Source organism: Homarus americanus, unplaced genomic scaffold (assembly GCF_018991925.1).
Source record: "Homarus americanus isolate GMGI-L3 unplaced genomic scaffold, GMGI_Hamer_2.0 scaffold45698, whole genome shotgun sequence".
NCBI lineage: Eukaryota > Metazoa > Arthropoda > Malacostraca > Decapoda > Nephropidae > Homarus > Homarus americanus.
The window spans coordinates 11,633,299-11,659,030 of NW_024735554.1; the positions used below are offsets into that span (position 1 = coordinate 11,633,299).

The 25,732-nt window shown below is 43.8% G+C and overlaps 1 protein-coding gene across 2 annotated transcripts in view; it reads right to left on the bottom strand.

The window, feature by feature from the left end:
* Window positions 1-25,732, bottom strand: part of LOC121871521 (T-box transcription factor TBX1-A-like) — a 139,460-nt gene that overhangs the window by 82,146 nt on the left and 31,582 nt on the right. For both annotated transcript variants that reach the window (XM_042373935.1, XM_042373934.1), the window contains exon 2: window positions 19,704-20,073. In XM_042373935.1, the coding sequence (XP_042229869.1) occupies window positions 19,704-20,073 (370 nt within the window). The remainder of the gene's footprint in view (window positions 1-19,703; window positions 20,074-25,732) is intronic.

Here is a 25,732-nt window from a genome sequence, read left to right on the forward strand (position 1 = left end):
TGTTTTCGTTATCAGCTAAGTTCTCACTTTTATTTTTATTAAGTTAACTTTATATAATACTCATTCAACAACTGAGAATAATACAGTATTTAGAAAAATTTACCCTTTATATAATTATGTTGAGAAGTGAATTGTACGTATCAGAAGATAGGGCATTGTGTACCAAAAATTTCAGAGGCGTACCATGTAGAGTGTACCAGAAATATATAAAATGTACCAAAATGGTACAAATCATCGTCATCGTCATCTTGCAATCATGATAGTCAACGTAAGAATGGGTGACAAGGCCGCCACCCAGTAGAGGGCGGCAGTGTTGCCACATAAACAATAGCAGTCACCAAGTTTTGTTAATGAGGACAACGTTGCCACAGTGGTGATCAACCTCTCTCTCTCTCTTCTTCTTCTTCTTCTTCTTCTTCTTCTTGCCTTTTTCTTTTATTTCCCCCTTCTTCTCTCTCTCTTCTTCTTCTTCTTCTTCTTCTTCTTCCTGTCTTTCTCTCTTATTTCCCCCCTTCTTCTCTCTCTCTCTCTCTCCTTCTTCTTCTTCTTCTTCTTCTTCTTCCTGCCTTTTTCTCTTATCTCTCTCTCTCTCCCTCTCTCTCTCTCTCTCTCTCTCTCTCTCTTCTTCCATTCTTTCCTCCTCGGCTCTCTCCCCTCCTTAACTCTCCCCCCCCCCAGCCTGGCAGTCATAACTCAGTGTTGGTGAGGGTAGTGTGAGGTCTGAGCATTAAAGAAGTCACCCCCGTGAAAAATGTGTTGATAGAGGACGCATCTAGTTATGTTAAGAGTCTCAGGGTGGAATGTCGATGTCACTTTTACTCTGGGAAAGTTACACGTGCACCTTTTTTTCGAACCTCGTTGTATTGTAGATTAAGAGAGTTTTGTTTTCAAGTTGCATCTCGACTACGTGAAACCCACCCAATTCGACTAGTAAAAGCCACCCATTACATGCAGTTAGTGAAAGCCACCCAATACAGCCATAAGACATCCACCACAGGCTGGTATAGGCCACCCACCACAGGCTGGTATAGGCCACCACCACAGGCTGGTATAGCCACCACCACAGGCTGGTATGGGCCACACCTACAGGTTGGTATAGGCCACCCACCACAGGCTGGTATGAGCCACCCACCACAGGCTGGTATGGCCACCCACCACTGGTATAGGCCAGCCACCCACCACAGGCTGGTATAGGCCACCACCACAGGCTGAGTATAGGCCACCCACCACAGGCTGGTATAGGCCACCCACCACAGGCTGGTATAGGCCACCACCTACAGGCTGGTATAGGCCACCCCACAGGCTGGTATGGGCCAAGCTGGTATAGGCCACCCACCACAAGCTGGTATAGGCAGCAGGCCCACCACAGGCTGGTATAGGCCCCACCACAGGCTGGTATAGGCCACCCACCACAGGCTGGTATAGGCCACCCACCACAGGCTGGTATAGGCCACCCAGGGGGTAATTAGAGTCAGCCTTGACGTGGGGCAGGTGGCCACTACAACTTGACCCAACACACCACTAAGTGTAACTGCAGCCCCTCGACCTCCCCTCCCCCTCTCATTTTCTCTCCCTCCCTCTCTCTCCTTCCGCCTATTCTTCCTCCCATTCGCTTTCTTTTTCCATCATCAGTCCTTTTTTTTCCTTTCTCTTCTCCACACCCCTTTACCTCTTGCTTTCCTTGCCATTTTTTTTATTTCCCCTTCTTCTCCCATCCCTATTCCTCCTTCTCCTCCCTAACCCCGCTACTTCTTTTCCTCCTCCTCGTCCTTCCTCACCCCGCCCTCCTCCTCGTCCTTCCTCCCCCTTCCCCCCTCCTCCCCCCTCACCCCTCTCCCCCCTCACCCCTCTCCGCCCCCCCAACTAATTCAACCTCATTATTTACGATAATTATTACGGTATTACATGCTAAATTAAACAGTCCTGTTTAATTGTAGTTATCAGTAATGGCGGACACATCCCTCGTGGAGCCACAAAAAAGTCTGGTAAAAATCCTCAGCTCACGTGAAGATTAGCCCCCTTAACTTATTTCACCTGAATAGATACCCCAATGCTACCTGGGGAGTTTAGGTTAGGTTAGGTGGATTATGTGAAGATTAGGCACCCCAGCTTTATTCACCTGATGATTAAACCCCGTTTACGCTACCTGAGGAGTTAGGTTAGCGTTTGAGTGGTTAATCTTAAGGTTAAATAATCTGGGGTGTTGATCTCATTGTGACCCAAGTCCCCTACTATTTTGTACGAGCCATTCTTCTCTGGGATGGACGTATGGACAGACGGACTGAAAGAGTACAGTACATTCCCATGGCCTCTCGGAAGAAGGCGGGGGATTAATAAGCCAAAGTGGGATAAAATATTTTAAACTTAAACTAAATATAGAGCAAAAAAGATAGATTCGTTTGGTTTGGTTTGTTTTGTTAATAGTAATATTTGGTTTACATGACTCTGGGAAACATAACACACCCCTTGACCAGTGACAGCAATTATTTTCATCAACAAACCAAAACTTTTTCTTGGACAGCTACTGTTTTCTCACCTTTTGTGAATTAATTTCTACAACTTTTTACATAATATATATAAATTCTATTTCGACATCAGTATTTTCGAATATATTTTCAGTAGAGGTAGGTGTAGTGACGTCACAAAACACGCTTGGTTTGTTTACATTCGACGAGGTGGACGATGGATCCCTCACGTCCGCCAGGGACATACCAGCATATTTTCACTTATACGGTATATTTTATATTTTACCACACGGGTCCGTACAATAGGTGATAATTATATAGACCAGTAATCTGTAGTGCAGCACCACAAGGTTACCTCTGATGTGAGCTACAGTACCAGGATTTATATAAATTATCTCTCACAACACAACCAAAGGTTTCTTGGGGCATTAGACATAAAGTAACCTGCTGGGTATATGAGCGGTACCGTGCCGTGTCCAGCCCCGAGCAAAACAAAATCGTTAACTACTATTAAGTCTTCATAGTTTATAATTCAATAATTTATGTGCTCTGTTGATCTCTAAATTTATATAATTAACCAGTACACAGTAATGCAGTGTGAAGGAGACGCTTGTCTGAACACCGAAGAGGCATAAATTCCTATAATGTATATAAGGAGAAAAGCGAGGCTTTGATAAATAGACAGAGACAGAAGGATTTGGAAAGGAAGATCGTTCTTTTTTTTTATTCTTGCTTTACAAAGTTAGTCATCGCCCTTTTCGCTTTAGTTGAAGCCGTCCACTGAACGTTAGTGAAAGTCAACTCTGTTTCCATATAATGTTGACTCTGGCATTGAAAATATATGTCATTGTAAGTACATTCAGACAAGTTTGGCTGTATAAGTAATTTTCCTTTTAAAATACGATGTCATCCTATGCCCGTTAGGTTTAATTACCTGAGAATCACCTGTTGATTACCTACCCTAGCTTATATCACCTGTTGATTTACCAGCCCAGCCCAGCCCAATCCTTACTTGCTTACACACTGAACAGGACACTAACTTAAAATCAACTCCCACAGCCTTATAGTAAACGTCTTGCAATTTTTTATTTATTTTTTTTGTATAATTCTGTAATCCATTGTCTTCTGCTGTTGTGTATATTATGTTGGTTGCTTTAGCGTTATATCCCCTTGTATAGTGCCTGTAGACCCAATACACCCACCAGTGAAATACTGTGGTTAGGTTACGTTTAGTTTAGTTAGGTTAGGATAAGTTTGGTTAGCTTTAGGTTAGGTTAAGTAAGGTTTGGTTAAATAAGGTATGGTTAGATTAGGTTAGGCTCGGTTAAATAAGGTTACGTAAGGTTTTGTTGATTTTGGGAAGGTTAAGTAAGGTTAGTTTAAGTAAAATTTGCTTAAGTTAGGTTAAGTAAGGTTGGATTACGTTAGCTTTGGTTGGGTGGAAAACCCTGGCCGTGTTGGTGGTGACAGGCAGTTCGATCCACCGTGTGTAAACAAACCTTCAGAGGCTCCCTGACGTCACCTGCAACCACACTTTACGTTTTTTTGTTTTTCCTGTTGCATATTGCAGTTTACAGATGGATGGCATTAGACACACACACACACACACACACACACACACACACACACACACACACACACACACACACATGCATGAGACAGGGAAAACCCACTAAATGGAGAGGTTTAGAATAAGACGAAATAAGTAATAACCTTTTAACTATAATGACTTTAAGAAATTACCACCAATAGCAGTAACATGCGACTAAAATAATAATGTTAATGAATTTTACTGCAATTTTAAGTAAGTAAATGATGAGAAATTAAGAAAAACACATTACAAAAACAGAATCAAAACAAGGGAGAAAAACATATGAGTCGCGCGGCGCGTGTGTCTGTGTGTGTGTTTTGTATCAGTCGTGGGGAGGTGTGACGTCATTACACTCCCCCACCCCAACACTCCACTGCCATCCAACGACAGGGGTTTGCGTCAGGCGATGATGATTGCCCTTACTGGTGATGCCTTTTATGCCTATTGGTGGTTTTCGTGATAATAATAATACTGTAATGGTATTAATAATAATAATGATAATAGGAACAATAATAATGATTAGAAACACAGAAATTATATCTGTAATATCAATTATGTTGAGTAATAATAATGAAAATACAAATCATACTTAATAACCTTGAAAATGATACTAAGGACAAAACATGAATTATGATCATGAAGGTCAATTGATATTATCACTTATAATATAAATTTTAAATACTGTATTATGATAATGATAATAAATTCGAATGAAAGTGGGTCCCATAAATGTGACTGCTCGTTTGGGACACAGTACTGGTTCACGAGGACTAGACCACCTCACTGGCCTAACCTCTATAGTGAGGTACCCGTTTACAGCTGGGTGGACCGAGTGCCCTGGGATTGAACCAGATACCCTTAGGACAGGAGGTGACGGTCGTATCCACTCGTCTGCCACACTTCATATTAGTTATATACATTAATGTTAATGATAATTATAATAGAGGTAAAAATTATATAATAATAATGATGATAATATTAACCTATTAAGTGGTGACGGTTTTTCTCAGCTGAATAAAATCGTCTGATTTTAACTAAAATGGAGCATCTACGTACGACACTACTCCTTCAAGGGTTAATGATTACGAAGACCCATACAGTGATGGTAACACGGCGCCATTCAATCAACAGGGTGCCGTCTACATGTGTGAGGGTTGGCGACCACGACCCTCCAGTCCTAATGTTTACAGGCAGTCTCGCCAGTCTTCCCACATTTTGTATCTCTGCCGGACTACTGCATTTAATTTCCTCCATCCTTGTCTCTGTCTTCCCCCGCCCTCCTACCTCTAATTTTACTCATTAATGTCTCTGCCAGTTTTACACATCCTTAATTCGAATCCCTCCCCCTCCAAGCTTATTTCACCTGGTAAGCATCCTAACACTATTTGGGGGTTCAGTTTAGCTTTGGTTAGCGCTAGGGTGGTTGCTTTTAAGGTGAAATAAGGCGGGGGTAATGTTTGGGTGATCCCCTGATTCTATGGCAAAGTAAGTTTAATGTATTACTTTATCTTTCTTTTTTTTTCAAACTTCACAATAGAGACAAAATTCTCTCTAAACCTATAAAGCTCGAGATTCTCGTATTAAAGACACCGTTCCTAGTTCATCATCTCTTCAGTATCCGTCCATTTTCATAATGTGTACTTCAGTTTTCATTTTATTTACGGTTATGTGTAATACATCTCTGCCAGGATGACATATTATAGTGTTTTATAAAATAGATGCACTCTAAAAGCTCCTGACTTTTTTGTTACTATCAAAAGTACTTTCTTTTTTTTTAATCACTGGGAAGGGTTCCTTTATAGTACACAAATTTACAGTATTTATTTTAATCAAACATACAGTAGGTTCGATTCCAGCCAGGTCGTTTTAGAAATTCTGCTGGAAGCTTATTAACCTCACAAGCATTATCACCTTTCATTTTGCTCACAGCTGCCTAGCTCCTGTCTCCAAATTTGATCTATATTTAGTTTTCGTTTCTTTCCCAGACTGTCATTATTTTTACTTTCTTCTGTTTCACACAGTCCTATATTATCATCTACCTTTTATTGTTCAGCCCCATTTGTGTTATTTTTATCTGGGTCTTTATCTGTTATCAAACTATATTTCCCTGTAGTTGTTCCTCCTGCCATTATCTGTTATCTCCATTGAATATATTCGTTCTTTTATCTATGTCAGCCAGATATTTTTTCGCTAGGATAATCATGTCCCTTAAGTTCCCCCACTCTGATAATGTTTCTTAGTCTCGCCTCCAGTCTGTCTTAGGTACATCTTATTTTGGTTTAACGCGATTATATATTTTTGTTTTCTTTTCAAACCTATTTCTTTCCTGACAACATATTTTCATCTTGCCGTGCTCGGGGTATTTTAATGTATAAAGACGCCTCGTTTGGTGTTGAAATAAATACTTTGCAATAATCGCCGTTGTAACCATCATTCATCACACACCACCACAGCTGACACCACTATCCATTGTATACCATCAATACCGCTACCAACACCAACACTACCAGAACTACCACCAACACCATCACCATCCATCACACACTACCATCATCACCACCATCCATCACACACCGAGCCTCATACATCACCACTACAATACATCTTCGAAAGTATCCTCAAAAAAAAAAAAGGTCTCGCCCAATATGAACCTTCCCTGAAGAAGTCATCAGAGCAAGTCAATATCTAGGTGGGGTCCTGAGGCAAATTGTTGTCACGTGGTGGTCTTTCTTAACGAGGTTTTCCTCCCCCTCCCCATAAACTCGTTATGGGGCGTTAAGGGGTGTGGCCTACCCATTAAAATCCGCGCCCCAAGACAATAGAAAACGAGCGTATGTAAACAAAGGCAGAGTGGGGGATGGGGAGAGAGAGAGAAGACAAGGAGGGGCGAACGAGAAGAGAGAGAGAGAGTGATGGAAGGAAGCGTAATTAGATAAGGCAGAGAGGTCACGGGTAACAAGAGAGAGAGAGAGAGATTGCAGTACAGGTTTGTGTCATTCGTGTGTTCTTTCTTCTGTGTTATGTTTATCGTCTGTAGTTCTCTCCTTCATGTATTACCTCCACCTGAGGCTTTATTCTCTACAATTTCCCCCGATTCTTCTCTATTTTCTCCTTTTCTGCTTCCTCCTCTTCCTCTTAGCCTTATTCTCCTCATTTCCTCCATCTCCTAACCTTTTTCATCTTCATTTCCACCTCCTCACTTCCTCCCCACCTCTATCACACCTCCTCCTCACCTTCTCTTCATTTTCTCTTCTTCCTCCTCCTCAATCTGCATTTAACCTTACTGTTTCTTCTTTCTTTCCTTCCTTATCCCTGCCCACCCTCCCCCGGTTCCTCCCCCCACGCCCCACCACCACCCTTCCCCCCACCACCACCCTTCCCCCCACACATGTCGCCCCCTGTGTGTCATCGGTCGACGTGACATGACTAAATATATGAGCCTCTCCTACCTCCTTCCCCCATGACCCACGCCAGCCCATAACCCACACCAGGTAGTAGGCAGCTACCAAACAGGGAGGTACTACCGCCTGGGAAGATATTGGAAGCATAATGTGTTGTCTAATGGTAGACCCTGCTGCCATATGGCCTCACGAAAATTGTGACCAAGTCCCAGGTTGCTGATCTGATTTTCTGCCTCATTTACACACAATTGCAGGGTCTCAACTGTTTCTCTTACCATTGACAACACAACATACTGTACATATATTGTTTCTCACTATTGATCTTTTTTTTAGTTTTGTATTTATGGTTCTTTATTATTATTATTATTATTATTATTATTATTATTATTATTGTTATTATTATTATTAATTTTACTATTATTATTATTACAGTTATTATTATTATTATTATTATTTTATTTTTATTTGTTATAAATTTTATTTACTATGAATTATTATTATGATTATTATGATTTATTATTATTATTATTATTATTATTATTATTATTATTATTATTATTATTATTATTATTATTATTATTATTATTATTATTATTATTATTATTATTATTATTATTCCAGCGCAGCGACTGTGCTGGTTGGGCTAATCCCGTAAAAACAAAAATCACATGATTCACTCCAGGCCATAATCCACGCCAGTCTGTGACCCACACCAGTCCATGACCCACACCAGCCCATGACCCACACCAGCCCACCACCATGACCCACACCAGCCCATGACCAACACCAGTCCATGACCCACACAAGTCCATGACCAACACCAGCCCATGACCAACACCGGTCCATGACCCACACCAGCCCATGACCAACACCAGTACCCCAACACCACCCCATGACCACACCAACCCATGCCAACACCAGTCATGACCCACACCAGCCCCGACCACCCAGTCTGCACACCAGTCCATGACCCACACCAGCCCATGACCAACACCAGTCCATGACCCACACCAGCCCATGACCACCCACCCACACCAGCCCATGACCAACACCAGTCTATGACCAACACCAGTTCATGACCAACAACAGTCCATGACCAACACCAGCCCATGACCCACACCAGCCCATGACCCAACAGTCCACCCACACCAGTCCATGACCAACACCAGTCCATGACCCACACCAGCCCATGACCACACCAGTCCATGACCAACAACAGTCCATGACCAACACCAGCCCATGACCCACACCAGCCCATGACCAACACCAGCCCATGACCAACACCAGTCCATGACCCACACCAGTCCATGCCCAACACCAGCCCATGAACACCAGCCCATGACCAACACCAGTCCATGACCCACACCAGTCCATACACCAGTCCATGACCCACACCAGTCCATGCCCCATGACCCACACCAGTCCATGACCCACACCAGTCCATGACCCACACCAGTCCATGACCCACACCAGTCCATGACCCACAACAGTCCATGACCCACACCAGTCCATGACCCACACCAGTCCATGACCCACACCAGTCCATGCCCAACACCAGTCCATGACACACACCAGTCCATAAACCAACACCAGTCCATGACCCACACCAGTCCATGACCCACACCAGTCCATGACCAACACCAGTCCATGACCCACACCAGTCCGCAGTCCATGACCAACACCAGTCCATGACCACCAACAGTCTATGACCAACACCAGCCCATGACCAACACCAGTCCATGACCCACACCAGTCCATGACCCACACCAGTCCATGACCCACACCAGTCCATGAACCACACCAGTCCATGACCAACAACAGTCCATGACCCACACCAGCCCATGACCAACACCAGTCCATGACCCACACCAGCCCATGACCCACAACAGTCACCCACACCAGTCCATGACCCACACCAGTCCATGACCCACACCAGTCCATGACCCACACCAGTCCATGACCCACACCAGTCCATGACCCACACCAGTCCATGACCCACACCAGTCCATGACCCACACCAGTCCATGACCCACACCAGTCCATGACCCACACCAGCCCATGACCCACACCAGTCCCATGACCCACACCAGTCCATGACCAACACCAGTCCATGACCCACCAGCCCATGACCCACACCAGCCCATGACCCACACCAGTCCATGACCCACACCAGCCTGACCAACACCAGTCCATGACCCACACCAGTCCATGACCCACACCAGCCCATGACCCACACCAGCCCATGACCCACACCAGCCCATGACCCACCACCAGCCCATGACCCACCCCACAGACCCACACCAGTCCATGACCCACATCAGTCCATGACCCACACCAGTCCATGACCAACACCAGTCCATGACCCACACCAGTCCATGACCCACACCAGTCCATGACCCAACACCAGTCCATGACCCACACCAGCCCATGACCCACACCAGTCCAGACCCACACCAGTCCATGACCCACACCAGCCCATGACCAACACCAGTCCATGACCCACACCAGCCCATGACCCACACCAGCCCATGACCAACACCAGTCCATGACCCACACCAGCCATGACCCACACCAGCCCATGACCCACACCAGTCCATGACCCACACCAGTCCATGACCAACACCAGTCCATGACCCACACCAGCCCATGACCAACACCAGTCCATGACCCACACCAGTCCATGACCCACACCAGCTTATGACCAACACCAGTCCATGACCCACACCAGATGACCAACACCAGTCCATGACCCACACCAGCCCATGACCAACACCAGTCCATGACCCACCTTATGACCCACACTCCCTAACCCCTACCTCTATTCCTCCCCATTCCCCCCCCGACTACATGAGGCATCCCACGCTAAAATAAACTTCGTGCAACGTTGAGCGGTTTATTTGGCAGTTAGCAATAAACCGGGGGTCAGAGGAGAATTGTTCCTGCATTGTGATGGAGTCTAAAGTGAAATAGTAGTTGTAGTTGGGGATAATAATGGTAGTGGTGGTGGTTGTGATAAGGGGAAGTTAGAGGCCATTAAAAAGTTGTAATAGTAAAAATGATGGAGGTAGTTGTAGTAATAGTAGTAGTAATAATAGTAGTGGTCGTAGTTGTAGTACTAATGATAGTAGTGGTAGTAGTAATAGTACAGTAGAAGTAGTGTTAGTAGTAGCAATGGTAGTAGTGGTACTTTTAGCAGCAGCACCAGTAGTAGTAGGAGGAACATTATAATATAAAAAAGATGCGTTTTTTTTATGAAATTATCAGGGATGCAGACCATTAGTACCCGGATTAGCCTAACTGGCTCTTGACTCACACACTGTGACCCGGACTCAATACCCGCTTAGGTTGGATGTGAGAAGTTTGTTGTGCAGGGATTGACTCTACTGAACATTGCACTTTTTCCGGGTACTGCAGCTGCCTCCTGTACCAAACATTGGATCCATTGGATGATGACTCATTGAACCTATAGAGACACCATTTAGTCTTAGAGCTATCTGGTATCATCATCATCATCATTAGAGCGGTACCGCTCTTGCCTCGCAAGCGAGATGTCACGGGTTCGATTCCCGGGCCGGTGGAAAGTTGTTTGGACACACTTCCTAGCCCCCTTGGTCCCTGTTCACCTAGCAGTAAAGTAGGTACCTGCTGTAAATCGAAAAGTTGCGAATTCGTATTCAGGGAAAGTTGTTGGAGCCTCCAATAACTTGCTGACAAAAACCTATGACTTCAGGCTTCTACGCCCTTGACAAAAAAACCATGACCCTTCAGGCTTCTATGCCGTTAACTCATGAGACATAAAGGCAAGCATGAACTTAGCATTCTTCCCAGATGGGCGCTGTAAGTGCTCCTGCGCTTCACCTTGCACAGGATGTAGGAGGGAGAAAAAAAAACCATCATCACAACCATCATCATCGTCGTCATAATCGTTAACCATTGACGTAAATGGGTACCTAACTTTACATTTGGGGAAGTGAAGGATGTCAATTACAGTGCTAACCACTACGCTGCCTCCTTGTGTACCAAAGGCTAATGCAGTGTTCTGTGTCTGTACTTTAACCTAGCCGAACTTAATCTAACCTAAATTTAACCAAATAAAATCTAACTTAACCTATCCTTATCTAATCTCACCTAACTTTTGTTTAACATTAACCCATATTAGAACAGAAATACAACTGAACACTGATGTGTAGATGATTTGGTTCTAGGTCCCTGGGGAGCTGGGGCTAAGACACACTAACAGCATCACCCTCCTCCTCCTCCCATCCAGATAGTCATACAAAAAGAGATCCCATATTGTAACGCCACTTTTATTGTCCTGTCACTATAAAGGAATTACTGTACCTTTACTTTGTGTATGTTTTTATTTATACTATTTTATTTTAATAATATTTGATGATGAGTAATAGCGTTCATTTCGTGTACTGTAGAAGCTCTCAAGGAAGAAGTGTGATCAAGGATAGAACGAGAATTTTCCATAACTACTTTTTTTAATTCTCTCCCTCCCGCCATCCCCCCCCCCTCCTTCTCTCCCTCATACCTCAGTGACGCCCTTAGTACCTCCTTAGGGTGGCGTCATCAGGTGCTCATGCAATATCCTGTGGTCGACGAAGGCCTGAGGGGGAGATTGTCAGGGTAGTGAAGGACCTGTCTGACGAGGTGTCGACTGATTCTACACCTACCTGGACTTCCCTAAACCCACCTGGACCTACCCACACCCACCTGGACCTACCCACACCCACCTGGACCTACCCACACCCACCTGGACGTATCTACACCCACTTTATCTACACCCACTTGGACTTACCTACACCCACTTGGACTTAACCTACACCCACTGGACTTTTCACCACTGGACCTACCCACACCCACCTGGACTCTACACCCACACACCCACTTGGACTTACCTACGCTCACCTGGACCTACCCACACCCACCTGGACCTACCCACACCCACCTGGACGTATCTACACCCACTTGGACTTACCCACACCTACCTGGACCTTCCCACACCCACCTGGACCTACCCACACCCACCTGGACCTACCCACACCCACCTGAACCTACCCACACCCACCTGGACCTACCCACACCCACCTGGACCTAACTGCACCCTTCCACATACTGTACATACATACATACATACACATAAGAACATAAGAATGGAGGAAACTGCAGCGGGCCTATTGACCCATACTAGGCAGTCCCGTTTATAGCCAACCCCTATTGCTCATATAAGCATCCAACCTATGTTTGAAGCTATTCAGCGTTTTCGAGTTAATGATGATAATTGGTAACTTGTTCCACTCATCCACTACTCTGTTTCCAAACCAGCGTTTACTAATTTCACGCCGAAATCTAAATTTGTCTAATTTAAAACCATTGTTACGAGTTCGCTCCTGGTTGGATCGTTTGAGTACCTTTGTAATGTCCCCTTTGTTTAACCCTGACTTCCATTTATACACCTCTATCATGTCGCCCCTCACTCTACGTCTCTCGAGGGAGTGGAAATTAAGATGCTTTAACCTGTCTCTGTATTCAAGGTTCCTAATGCCCGGGATTAGTCTTGTCATTCTCCTCTGGATTCTTTCCAATGATTCTATATCCATTCTGTAATATGGTGACCAGAACTGAACTACGTAATCCAGGTGAGGTCTCACAAGCCCTAGATATAATTTTAAGATCACCTCGCTAGTCTTGTAACTAACACTCCTTTGTATGAACCCAAGTACTTTATTAGCCTTGTTACGAGCAAAAACACATTGTTTATTTGGCTTAAGATTCCTACTTATCATTACTCCTAAATCTCTCTCGCAATCGGATTCCACAATGGCATCGTTGTTCATCTGGTAACTGGTTTCCCTGTTTACATCATCTATACTGAGTACTTTACATTTGTCCACATTGAATTTCATCTGCCATTTTTCCGACCATTCGAAAAATTTGTTTAGATCTTCCTGTAGTTTTGCAGAGTCCTCGTCAGATTTAATTACACGTCCTATTTTAGTGTCATCAGCAAATTTACTTATGTTGCTGTCTATGCCGATATCTATGTCGTTTATGTATATAATAAATAATAATGGTCCAAGTACTGAGCTTTGGGGAACTCCTCTAGTGACGTTGCTCCAATGCAATTTAGTGCCGTTTATGCTCACTCGCTGTTTCCTGTCCCGTAACCACGCCCTAATCCATTTGAGGATATTACCTTTGATGCCATGCGCTTCTACCTTTCTAATCAGTCTTTCGTGGGGGACTCTGTCGAAGGCTTTGCTAAAGTCGAGATATACCACATCATAATTGTGCCCCTCGTCCACCGATTCGAAAACTGATGAAAAGAATGTGAATAGATTAGTTAGACATGAACGCCCGCTTGTGAAGCCATGTTGGGAATCATTGATCAACTTGTGCTTCTCCAGGTGGTTTCGAATAGAGTTTGAAATAATTGATTCTAGTAATTTACCTACTATTGATGTTAGACTGATTGGGCGGTAGTTAGAGGATAGTGATCTATCCCCCTTCTTGAAAATTGGTATTACATTCGCTATCCTCCAGGATACTGGCACGACACCTGTTTTTAATGACATGTTAAACAACTTTGCTAAGGGCATACTAAGCTCATCCTTACATTCCTTTAATACTCTGGCAAATATCTCATCGGGACGAGGTGACTTATTAGGCTTCAGTTTGTCTATTTGCTTATTAACATCGTTACTAGTCAATACTATCTCCCTTAATTTGTTTTCTTCACTATCTCTGAATAGAGTCTGTGCCTCGGGTATCATGTTTAAATTTTCTGTGGTGAAAACTGTTGAAAAATATTTATTCAGATTATTGCTCATTTCTCCGTCGTTATCAGTTAGCTCGCCGGTATCTGAACGTATTGGTCCAATCTTATCTCGTGTTTTAGTTTGATACATTTGGTAGAATCCTTTGGGGTTTGTTTTCGCCTCCCCTGCTACCTTCAGTTCATAGTTCCTCTTGGCTTTTCTTATCTTGGTCTTAACCCTACCGGCCAATACCTTATAATACTCCGGGAGGTAAAATTCGCCACGATTTGTCCTTCTACCTATAGCCTTCCTTTGGCCAATAATGTTCTTTAAATAATTATTTATCCATTTAGGGTCATTGTTGTCTGATCTGAGTTTTTTGTATGGTATGTTCTGCCTTTGTGCATTAAGTAACTCGTTATTTAAATTGTCGTGGAACTCTCCACTCGGCAATCTCAGATCTCGTTATCAGGTCGGTGTCATCTTGGTTCACATCCAAGTGTGATACCCCCTCTCTCAGCTGCCTCTTTAAACTATCAAAGTTTGCCCTTCTGAAATCTGGGAGTTTAATGGAATTCCCTTTATGTCTGGCCTGAAAATCTAACTGGAATCTAATTTCTTTGTGATCGCTGTTTGCAAGTTCGTTCCCTGCCTCGACATTGCTAATGGGGTTTTCTCTGTTCGACAGAACTAAATTGAGTATATTATTACCCCGGGTGGGTTCGGTTATATGTTGACTTAGGAAACAGTCCTGGATCGTTTCGAGGAAATCCTCTGATACTGAGTTACCCGTAAGTTCAGTCCAATCTATGTGGCCAAGGTTAAAATCGCCTACTATACAGACTTTGTTGTGTATGGAAGCCCTGCGCATTTCATCCCAGATAAGTCGCTCATTAACTCTTATCAAGATTGGGAGGTCTATATATTACTCCTATGATTAATTTTTCCCTACCGTCGATTAATTCTATCCAAATTGTTTCTGTATTCCGCTCGGTTTTTATTTCCTTATTTATTTCGCACTTCAGATTATCCCTGACATAGATGGCTACTCCGCCTCCTTTCCTGGACGGCCTATCAGTATGGAACAATTTGTAATCCGCAATTTGGTATTCGACAGGTAACTCACGTGAGTCTAGGTTGACCCATGTTTCAGTGAATGCTATTATATCGATTTTTTCGGTACATACCAAGGCCCTAATATCATCCATTTTGTTTCTCATGCTTCTACTGTTCGCGTAGTAGACATTTAAGTTAGTCGTGTTCTGAGTCCTCCCTTTACCGCGTTTAGGTTTAAATTCCCTGTCTAATTTAGTTTTGTCATCATTCCTAACACTATTTCCCTGTAATCTTTCACTTGGTTTACCCGCTACCACTGGTCTCCTCTACCCCCGTGCTCTTATGCTCCCCTAGCAGTTTAAAGACTTCCATATCTTTTGAACTGCCCCCTCTAGAGACCCAGCCAGGGTTGCCACCCCCTCCCGAGACAGGTGTACCCCATCCCTAGCATAAAGGTCCCTTCTGCCGTAGAAGTTGTCCCAGTTGTCAATGAATGGGACTGATATTGACTTGCAATATCCGTCAATACGGCCGTTGACACCAACTGCCCTTGAAAACCATTCATTGCTAACCCTCCTTCTAGGCAGGACACCACATATGATAGGGATCCCTCCCTTAGACCTAATACGATCTATAGCTGTCTTGAACTTATCAAGAAGCTCTTCACTCCTACACCCGCCAATATCATTGCCTCCTGCACTGAGGCAGATAATGGGTTTGTTCCCATTACCAGACAAGATATTGTCCATCCTGTCAACTATATCCCCCACCCCAGCCCCTGGCAAACACACCCTCATCCTATTTTTATTTTTACCACAAAAGGCTCTGTCCATGTACCTTACCTGTGAGTCACCAACAATTAACGTTTTTCTACCTTCCTTGTCATCCCTGTCCCTGACTGTAGTAACGTCCATTTCGTCTATCAAGGGACTGAACGAGTTGGTACACTTAGCTGTTGTTGTCGTTGTTGTCGTAGCCTTGGTATTTTTCTTCCCCACCAGTTTGGTCGTCCCTCTCCTCACAACCTTCCATTCCCCAGAGTTATCGTCATTCACCGGCTTTCCTTGTCCCGTTTCTTCCTTCAGCGTTGCTATCAAGTTTTCTAACTCTAATTTCAGGGTTTTTTCCTTGGATTTCTGTAACTCTGCCCACAGAAGGGCGTAACCCCGTTCACCAGTAGCACTAGCCATATCTGATAATTATCCCCGGGAGCAGAGCTAAGCACCTGTTCATATACACCTATGGCAACCTGTGGTGTAATTGTCAGCATGCTCGCCTCGCAAGCGAACGGACCTGGGTTCGATCCCCGGGCAGGGTGAAACTATGGGCAAGTTTCTTTATGCCATTTGCCTCTATCTACCCAGCAGTAATTGGGGACCTGGATGTTAATTGATTTGCGGATCGTATTCCGGGGTAATGATTAGCCACTGCAGTTAGCGAGTTGTCCGGTTATTTCGGACTAAGCCTTGACACTGGGCCATGCAGCTCGTTATCTCAGGTGTGGTTGTTGTGTTGGCGACAGCTTCTACACCTTAAACAAATTCACGCCTAGGTGGCCCTTGGGCCGGCCATCCTCGATTTCGAGGGGCTTCCATTATACACCTACACCTTTCAATATCAAGATATTCACCTATAACCACATCCATCCACGCCCACTTGCCTACCATCAACACCTACCTGAACCCACCTACACCCGTCCATACACACCCACCCACTGTCCAGGTACACTCCCTCTACCCCTTCAGTGACCGTGATCAACACACTTAATTAACACTCTAGCGTCAATACACAGAGGTCACTTAAGTGTTTGGGTAACCCTCAAGGTTGACTGACCCATCCACACACACTCTCAAGCCGAACTTCCCCAAACTTGGACGTTCATAAGCTAAACACATCATTATCTCGCCAGCAACGTACCCGGCGTGTGTTTCAGTCTCTTACATTAACCTTTAACATCATCTACAGTTTCAGGTCGACGTGTCAGGGGTAAAAGAATCACTTGTATTATATATATTTATTATCAAAATACTTCATTAGTTGGCCACATTTGTACCTGAGTCATGTTCTTAAGCAAGACACATCACTGTTTCACCAGTATTATACCACAAACGCAGTGCCGACTTCTACAGTATATCGAGGTTTACCATACAATTTGACCCACTTTTATAAGTAAATATGTTCCAGGCTCTTGCTTAAGCTTGTGACAGGAAAAGTTAGTCGAATTATCAAGATTAAAGGAAACAATTATTGAGTCATTCTTAAGTTTGGATGTTACTAACAGACTCACCACACCACTAGGGTAATGTGCAGTATCTAACATGTATATCACGAACTTCTTTAAGTCTTTCACATTCTATAAAATTGTGATTCATAATACAAGTTCCTTAGTTTCTTAAAAGTAAAAAAAAAATACGGGTAGTCCCCATAAGAGGTTCACGGCGCCATAAGCTCGTTGAACAGGCTTTGTGTGAAATATAACAAGAGTCTAAGACTGCTTTTAGTGTCCTGGTGGTCTAGAGGTCGCGTTCCCCGGTCACAGTCGTGGGTCGTGGGTTCGAATCCTGGCGGGGTGAGGTGTTGATTATATGTAGAAGTCCGCGTGGATTTACAATATATATATATATATATATATATATATATATATATATATATATATATATATATATATATATATATATATATATATATATATATATATATATATATATATATATATATATATATATATATATATATATATATATATATATATACGCAATATTACCCGGTTTCACTCGGGTTAGGTATAAGCTGTACAACGTTGACCGTAACAGTTTGCCTTCCCTGACACGGGTAACCACCTCCCGTCGCCGTGGTGATATCTTAGTTCTTGCCTGGACCACCCAGGGGTCCGTGGTCAATAGTAATACCAAGGTGCACAACCTTGGGACCCATGTAATATGTGTAAAGTTTTGGATATCTCACTGCTTCCGTCTTGGAGCTATGGCTGGAACAGATAGACACACCCTCAGACAGAGATATCCTTTTATTATTATTATTATTTGCGTTATATTTAAGAGTTGTCATTTCAGGTGTACGAATGACATTGGTTTTTACCCCCCCCCCCCCCCACACACACACTTATATAAAAATGACACAATGATTACCAACTGTGTATTGCATATTGACATAGCAACCCTTAGGAGACAATGTTAAGATAGAGAATCTTTAGGAAAAAAATTTGGACAGCAACAAGTTTCTTTTCTGTGAGTACACTACATTGATCATGGCCTTTAGAAGCATAACGCTTATTAATTGTGAACTGATTCTTGAGGGAGCTGCAAGCTTACTTCTGGAGTCAGGTGGCAGGCTACCATAACTCGACATCTTCGCCCAGCCTTGTGTAGAGGGCGTGGATGTGGGTGGCCAACATTGTCTTGGTTTTTCCTCCGAGTCTGTTGATGTCCCTCTAAGGTTTATTATTGAGAGGAACAACACGATTTAACTTATGATAAAATGTCCCCAGGCAGCGAGCGTGAGTTTTACCATCGCTCCTTTGTTGTAGCTCTTGCATTGTGAAGGATCTTAAAGACTTCATTAGTCGTGTGTTTGTGATAGGTTTTCCCTCTCACCCAAGCTGTACACGTTAGCTTGTGTCACCGAGCATCATTATACACTATTGTATGACTGTTCTTTGTTATGAAACCTGTTACGACGTCATACACCTTCGTGAATCCTCGCCCACTTTATCAGAGATGGACTAAAACCACCGTCCTCTCTTGTGTACGAGAATGTGGAGATAATAATGTGATCGATGCAATAGTTTTATCTTCTTTTAACAGACTAGAAATTACCGGATGATTGAATACGGATTATGTAACTCATTGCCTTCACGATTAGTACACATGATTATAAAGAGAGAGAGAGAGAGAGAGGAACTTATGAAGTGGACATCTCCTGACGGTGACTCCGATGACAGTTCGGGTGTTTCTCCTCTACTGACGAGGTCACTGAGGAAGCATTATCCTCTTCTTATTTTACGCATAAAAGACTTAATTGAGACGAAATTATTTACCCCATAATTGGAAATATAAGAACGCATTTGCTTTGTTGACGTCAGCTAAAGCAAAAACAAAACGTCTTAAACGAGACTTGAGACTCTACCTTAACTTGAAACGCTCATTTAACATCAATTATGTCACACAACGGACCACCTGAAGAGTAAGCACCCCAGTTTATTTCACATGATTAAACACGCTAACCTAACCTATCCCAACACCCTATGTAGCGTTAGGATGTTTAATCATTAGGGGAGATGATCTGGGGTGCCCAATTTCCAGGTGATCCCATAATAGTAACAAAGAGAATCTTCTATAAACACACTGTAGAGGCTGAGTTACACCAAACTCCCTCGTGTCATTAGTGGAGTCACACTACAAGTACTCACCTGCCAGCCTTCGTGACGATCATCTCAGTTCCCAGCTCGTTAAACTCATCCCAGAGGGCCTTCATCTCCAGACTCGCTGACACATTGATCAACTTAGCGTGCAGCGGCTTCTTCTGGTGCTGTTGCTGCTGCTGCTGTTGCTGCTGGTCCTGCTGTTGTTGTTGTTGGTGGTGGTGCTGGTGATGGGTCTTCTCCGAGAGGGTCATGGGCTCCTCCTTGTGGTCTTTAAGGGGGGATCGAGGGGTACCTGGACGTGTCTTTCCAAGCGCCCCTCCTCCTCCTTGGTGGGTAGGGGGACAGGTTAGCTGGGTTGGGTAGCCGCCTCCGCCTGTGTATTCATCTCTGCCTTTACCCGCCGCCAGGAGACATGCTGTAGGGAAGAAAGACTACGGTCTGAGTGATGCTGTGAGGAAGACAGTATACGGTCTGGATGGGCATAACACAGCACAGTCAGGGAAGAGAGAAACAGGTGTGGAGAGCTAGAAAAAGAGAAGAAAATGAGCAGAGTGAGAGAATTGATGAAGCATAAATAGGTTAATCTTGAGCAGTATTTTTGTACTGTTACCATTTTAATAATTCAGTACCTGTGCTTGTACCTGTACCTGTATCTGTACCTGTACATGTATCTGTACCTGTACCTGTACCTGTACCTGTACCTGTACCTGTACCTGTACCTGTACCTGCACCTGTACTTGTAACTAACTACACCTGTACCAATGATACTCATTTTTTTTTACACAGTTATGTGTCCATGATTGTTATTAACAGGACAAGTCAGAGGAGATGACACGTTTGTATATCCTCCGTCCATAAGTGTATAACAAGAGTTAATGTGAATTGTTGTGGTACCGTTAACTTGGGAGTTTTACTTAGAGTAAATAATTGACTTTGATACATTTAAGAGACAAATGACTGCGATACTAGTCCTGCGCTGAGCTGTGCCACTAGTACTGTGCTGAGCTGTGCTAGTAGTACTGTGCTAAACTATGCTACTAGTACTTTGCTGAGCTATGCTACTACTACTGTGTTGAGCTATGCTGCTAGTACAGTGCTGATCTACACTGTAGGTCACTTGTGCTGAGTTAAGCTAAAGCCCAGACTACCAGTGGTAGTACACTGTGGCATCAGCTAGGCAGCCGTGTATTTGTTTTCTCAGTGTGGTGGAGCAAGCAAAGGCTCGTCAGCGTTGCAAGAAAAACACAGCTTCTTGTAACAGTCAAGCGTGGAGAGCCTGACTCCATAATTAATGTAACAAAAATAAGCAACGCCCTCGCTTCCCTCCCTCCCGTAACACAACACAACGGCCCTCGGCTGCCTGGCTAGCGGCCTCCACTCCCGCTTCTCCTTCATGTGTAACTATTTCTGTATCTTGTATTACTTAAAATCACTAGAGAAAATAAAACACTTGCAAAAATCTTCTTTGAGTTAGCAGAGGTTGGTACTTCGAAATGCTTGAGAATTATAGAGGCGTGTGGCAATGATACTGACTGTGATCATTATTTAAAGTTAAACAGTCTTTCCTACCTGTCTCAGCCATTATAAATAAAACTCAATTAAGTATAGATAACAATATTGGATGGATATGTTAAAGTTGTTAATAATGGTGGTTAGTTGTGTATGAAATAGTGTGTGGTTGACGAAGGTATGTGGCAACTCTTAAGACAGCTGACCAGTCATCTTCGCGGAAAATATCCCCTTTTAATACTTTATTTTTATTTCAATATGTAAACTGGTTACACAATAAAACATTTAAAAGTATAATTCTTCAGTTATATGTAAGGCAAAAGATCATTCAGATAGCCAGTGTATTGTGGAGTTATGTTGGCAATGTCTCGTCTTAGCTGACCAATCATCTTCGAGGATATAGTCACATGGTGTTTGTCACCTTCAAGTGGCGGTAAATACACAGAGTTCAAACAGTAGCAACAGTTGGTTCCCTCTACCACACCATCTTGCTGCCACACCTGCTGTCACACTCTCCTGTTACACACGCACTGTTACACATTCCTGCTGTCACACCCTCGTACTGTCACTCACTCTTGCTGTCACACCACCCTGCCCTGCTGTCAATCCTGCTGTCACACCCTCCTGCTGTCACACCTCCTGCTGCTCACACCTCCTGCTGTCACACCTCCTGCTGGGTTACACTCCTGCTGCCGGCGACCTCCTGCTGTCACACCTCCTGCTGCCACACCTCCTGCTGCCACACCTCCTTGCTGTCACACACTCCTGCTGCTCACCTCTCCTGCTGTCACACCTCCTGCTGTCACACCCTCCTGCTGTCACACTCCTGCTGTCACACCCTCCTGCTGCCACACACCCTGCTGTCACACTCCTGTCACACCCCTGCTGACTACACCTCCTGCTGTCACACCTCCTGCTGTCACACCCCTGCTGTCACACCTCCTGCTGTCACACCCTCCTGCTGTCACACCTCCTGCTGTCACACCCCTGCTGTCACACCTCCCCACACCCTCCTGCTGTCACACCCTCCTGCTGTCACACCCCTGCTGTCACACCCTCCTGCTGTCACACCCTCCTGCTGCCACACCCTCCTGCTGCCACACATTCCTGCTGGCCCAGTTCTGTTGTCACATTCCTGCTATCAAACCTTCCTGCTGTCACACTCCTGCTATCACACATTCAGCTGTTACACTGTTGTCACTCATTTCTGTTGTCACACCTGCTGCCACACCTGCTGTCAATCACTTCTGCTGACACTTGTTGACACACTCCTGCTCTCTCACTCTTGCTGACTAACATTCCTGCTGTCATACTTGCTGACATTCATGTTGTCAAACACTCCTGCTGACAATTTTACTGACAATTGCTGACACTCCTGTCACACCCCTGCTTCCACACAATCCTGCTGACACTCCTGTCACACTCCTGCTGACACTCCTGCTGTCACTTGCTGACACTCCTGTCACATTCTTGCTGACACTCTTGCTGACACTCCTGCTATCACACGCTCCTGCTGACACGCCTGCTGATACACACGCATCATTACAATCAAGTTCTAGTGTGACGTCAGTATTGAAGGTTATAGTAAGTTAGTGTACAGAGTCAGTAGATATTGACGTCTGTTTCCTGTAAACTTTTCCTTGATACAGATTTACTCTGTACCCGATAATCCTATTTTATACAATATATTGATATTTACAGTGACGTAAGAATGTTTAAATATTGTTTTTCTGATGTTGAGTAAGTAAGCGGGTCGCTGTTCTGTAGGTTGGTGTTAGGAAGGGCATCCAGCCGTAAAACTGTTACAACATGCCTGATGGCAACCGGGTCACCGGAGCTGTGCTCATCCCCAGGTCACTACTGTAAGTATATTTTGGGTTAGCGTTCAGGGTTTGTGATGGTGAGCTGGGGGGGGGGGGACCCTGTTCTCGTTCTATCCAACAGCTGCCATGAGGTAATCACGGTTAACTCACGCATGCATGGAAAATGACCGTAAAGCGTTATTGGTGATGAAGAAGTGCATTTTAAAATTAGAACTATCAAGTTAGCTTAGTATATTTTATATTTATTTTAATTATTTGATGCTGTCAATAAAACTTTAATACAGAACCGGAAGTAAACAAAAATTGTGATATCCAAAAAACTACCAAAACAACAGCCAGGGGACACACCATCACGTAAACATTGTTTGAGCCTAACACAGGTTGTAAGGGGGGCATGAGGCGAATTTGAACCTGAATCCCAAGAGTATTAAAATAAACCCACATAGAAGCAAGAAAAGGTATATAAAAATCAAACAAAAACAGCAGAAGACTATGAAGAATGATGGACACAAACAGAGGTGATGAGAGAAGCGCAGGAGCGAACATGTGTTATTGTGGCCCACGTCAACAACTATCCCAGCCAGACACCCGTGATGGATGCTGGCAAACCTTCTCTTACGTCACTTGCGAGTTGTACACTTTTAAGGAACGCTCAGTGGTATTAAACGTTCACATATAAGACGCGTTCACTTATAAGCCAGATTAACTTGTAAGAAATGTTCACTTATGCGGGATTCATTCGAAGGAAACGTTCACTTACAAGAAGTTCACTGACAAGAAACGTTCAATTGTATCAAACGTTTACATGTAAGAAACGTTCTCTTACCCCCCAACAATACTTTTAATAGTCGTTCTATTCGTCAGTCACACAAACCACCTTTGTTTACAAGAAACCTTCACGATTTTTTTATCTATAAGAAAAACTCACAAAATCACACGTAAGAAACTTTAACTTCTAAGAAACCTTACTCATAAAAACGTTTACTTTTAAGACATTTTCATATGTGAGAAACGTTCAATTGTAAGAAACGTCCACTTAAAAGAAAGGTTCACTTGTAAAATACGTTGACCGCGCGCGTTACACACCTGAGAGCAGCTCGGGTAGGGTGTGGGAAGGCCGGTCACCGTCTTGTTAGTATACACACAGTCGAGAGTTTACTGTGTTCTCCATCCACCCCAAGGCTCTGTCCTGAAATCTAGTTCCTGGTGGCTTTTTATTCACTCCTAAATGGTTCAGTTCTGCTGGGGATCTGGCTGTTCTGTTTCTGTTCAGGTGAGGTTTGGGCTGTTCTGTTTCTGTTCAGGTGAGGTTTGGGCTGTTCTGTTTCTGTTCAGGTGAGGTTTGGGCTGTTCTGTTTCTGTTCAGGTGGGGTTTTGACTGCTCTGTTTCTGTTCAGGTGAAGTTTTGACTGCTCTGTTTCTGTTCAGGTGAGGTTTTGGTTGTTCTGTTTCTGTTCAGGTGAAGTTTTGGTTGTTCTGTTTCTGTCCAGGTGAGTTGAGGTCTGACGAGTTTCTGAAAACCATTTTTATGTGTATTTCTTGTTATATAAGTAGTTAAATTCCAGTTATTATTATTATTACTATTATTATTATTTTTATTATTATTATTATTATTATTATTATTATTTCTGTTATTATATTTTATTGCTAATTACTACTACTACTACTTTTTTTTTAAATGGCCTCCATCCTCCCCTTATAAGCCATACCTTCGCCGCCGTTTTATTACCTTAAAATTAAATATCCTAATACATAAGTAGCAATCCTAGCTGTGTTGAGTTAGTTGAGCCGCAGATCTATGCAGCATTCAGTGATTGTTGCCTCATAATCAATATCTGCAACTGTTGTCGGCTTTGGGGTCGATGCTCTCGTTCCCCTAAGGCAGAGCAAAGCCGACCTAAGTAGAGAGGAGGACAGTCGACATCTCATCCAGGCTGTAACATAACTTCTGGGCTGCTGCTTCTGTTCAGATATCATCTCCGCGAGTCTGGCGTAGAAGCATCTTGCACTTGCTCCCATCCCACCAGAGGTTGTGAACACTAGAGGAGTGAAGCTGCCTTGATCAACGTCTTGAATTCTCTCCCTATATGCCCTTCTCTTGTCGTTCTCGTTCCTCCTGTGTGCAGCATCGAGAGCTAGGTTACGGTGACATGCGGCCATGGGATCAAAAATCCTGATGTCTAAGAAAGCTTGCTGTCCCCGCGCCCAGAATCCTCGAGCACTGACGTCAACACAGGCTTCGTTAGATGTGTTTGAAGTCCTATGTTGAAAGATCTCACCGTCAAAAGGAAGTAGGGTCGGTTCTACCATGACATTCCGGCAGATTTCCTTCAACATATTTGCTGTAAGGTCCCTTACCTCGTCATGCCTCATGCATATGAAGCCCCCTTTCTTGCACACCATGGCGTGATCGACGTCATAGGAAGAGCCACACACGCATTGGGAGGCAAACTTACTACTGGCCAACCGTACCTTAGAGCAATGGCATCTGTAAATTCTTGTTTATTGAGACTGAAACCATTTGCCCTTATCGGTAACGTAGTTAACCAGTTCGAGGCGCCCACCTCCTGCGCTATAGCTACTTTTTTTTTCTTCAAATTCTCCTGTATTTGCAGCAATAGTTGCTGCAACTTGTCACTTTGGCCGTGCTGTCGTTCTGTCGTAATGGACCTTCTGATCTTGTTTACTTCACTGGTATCCACCTCCCCTGTTGCGTTCTGAGCTATTATGTGGTCCGTGAGG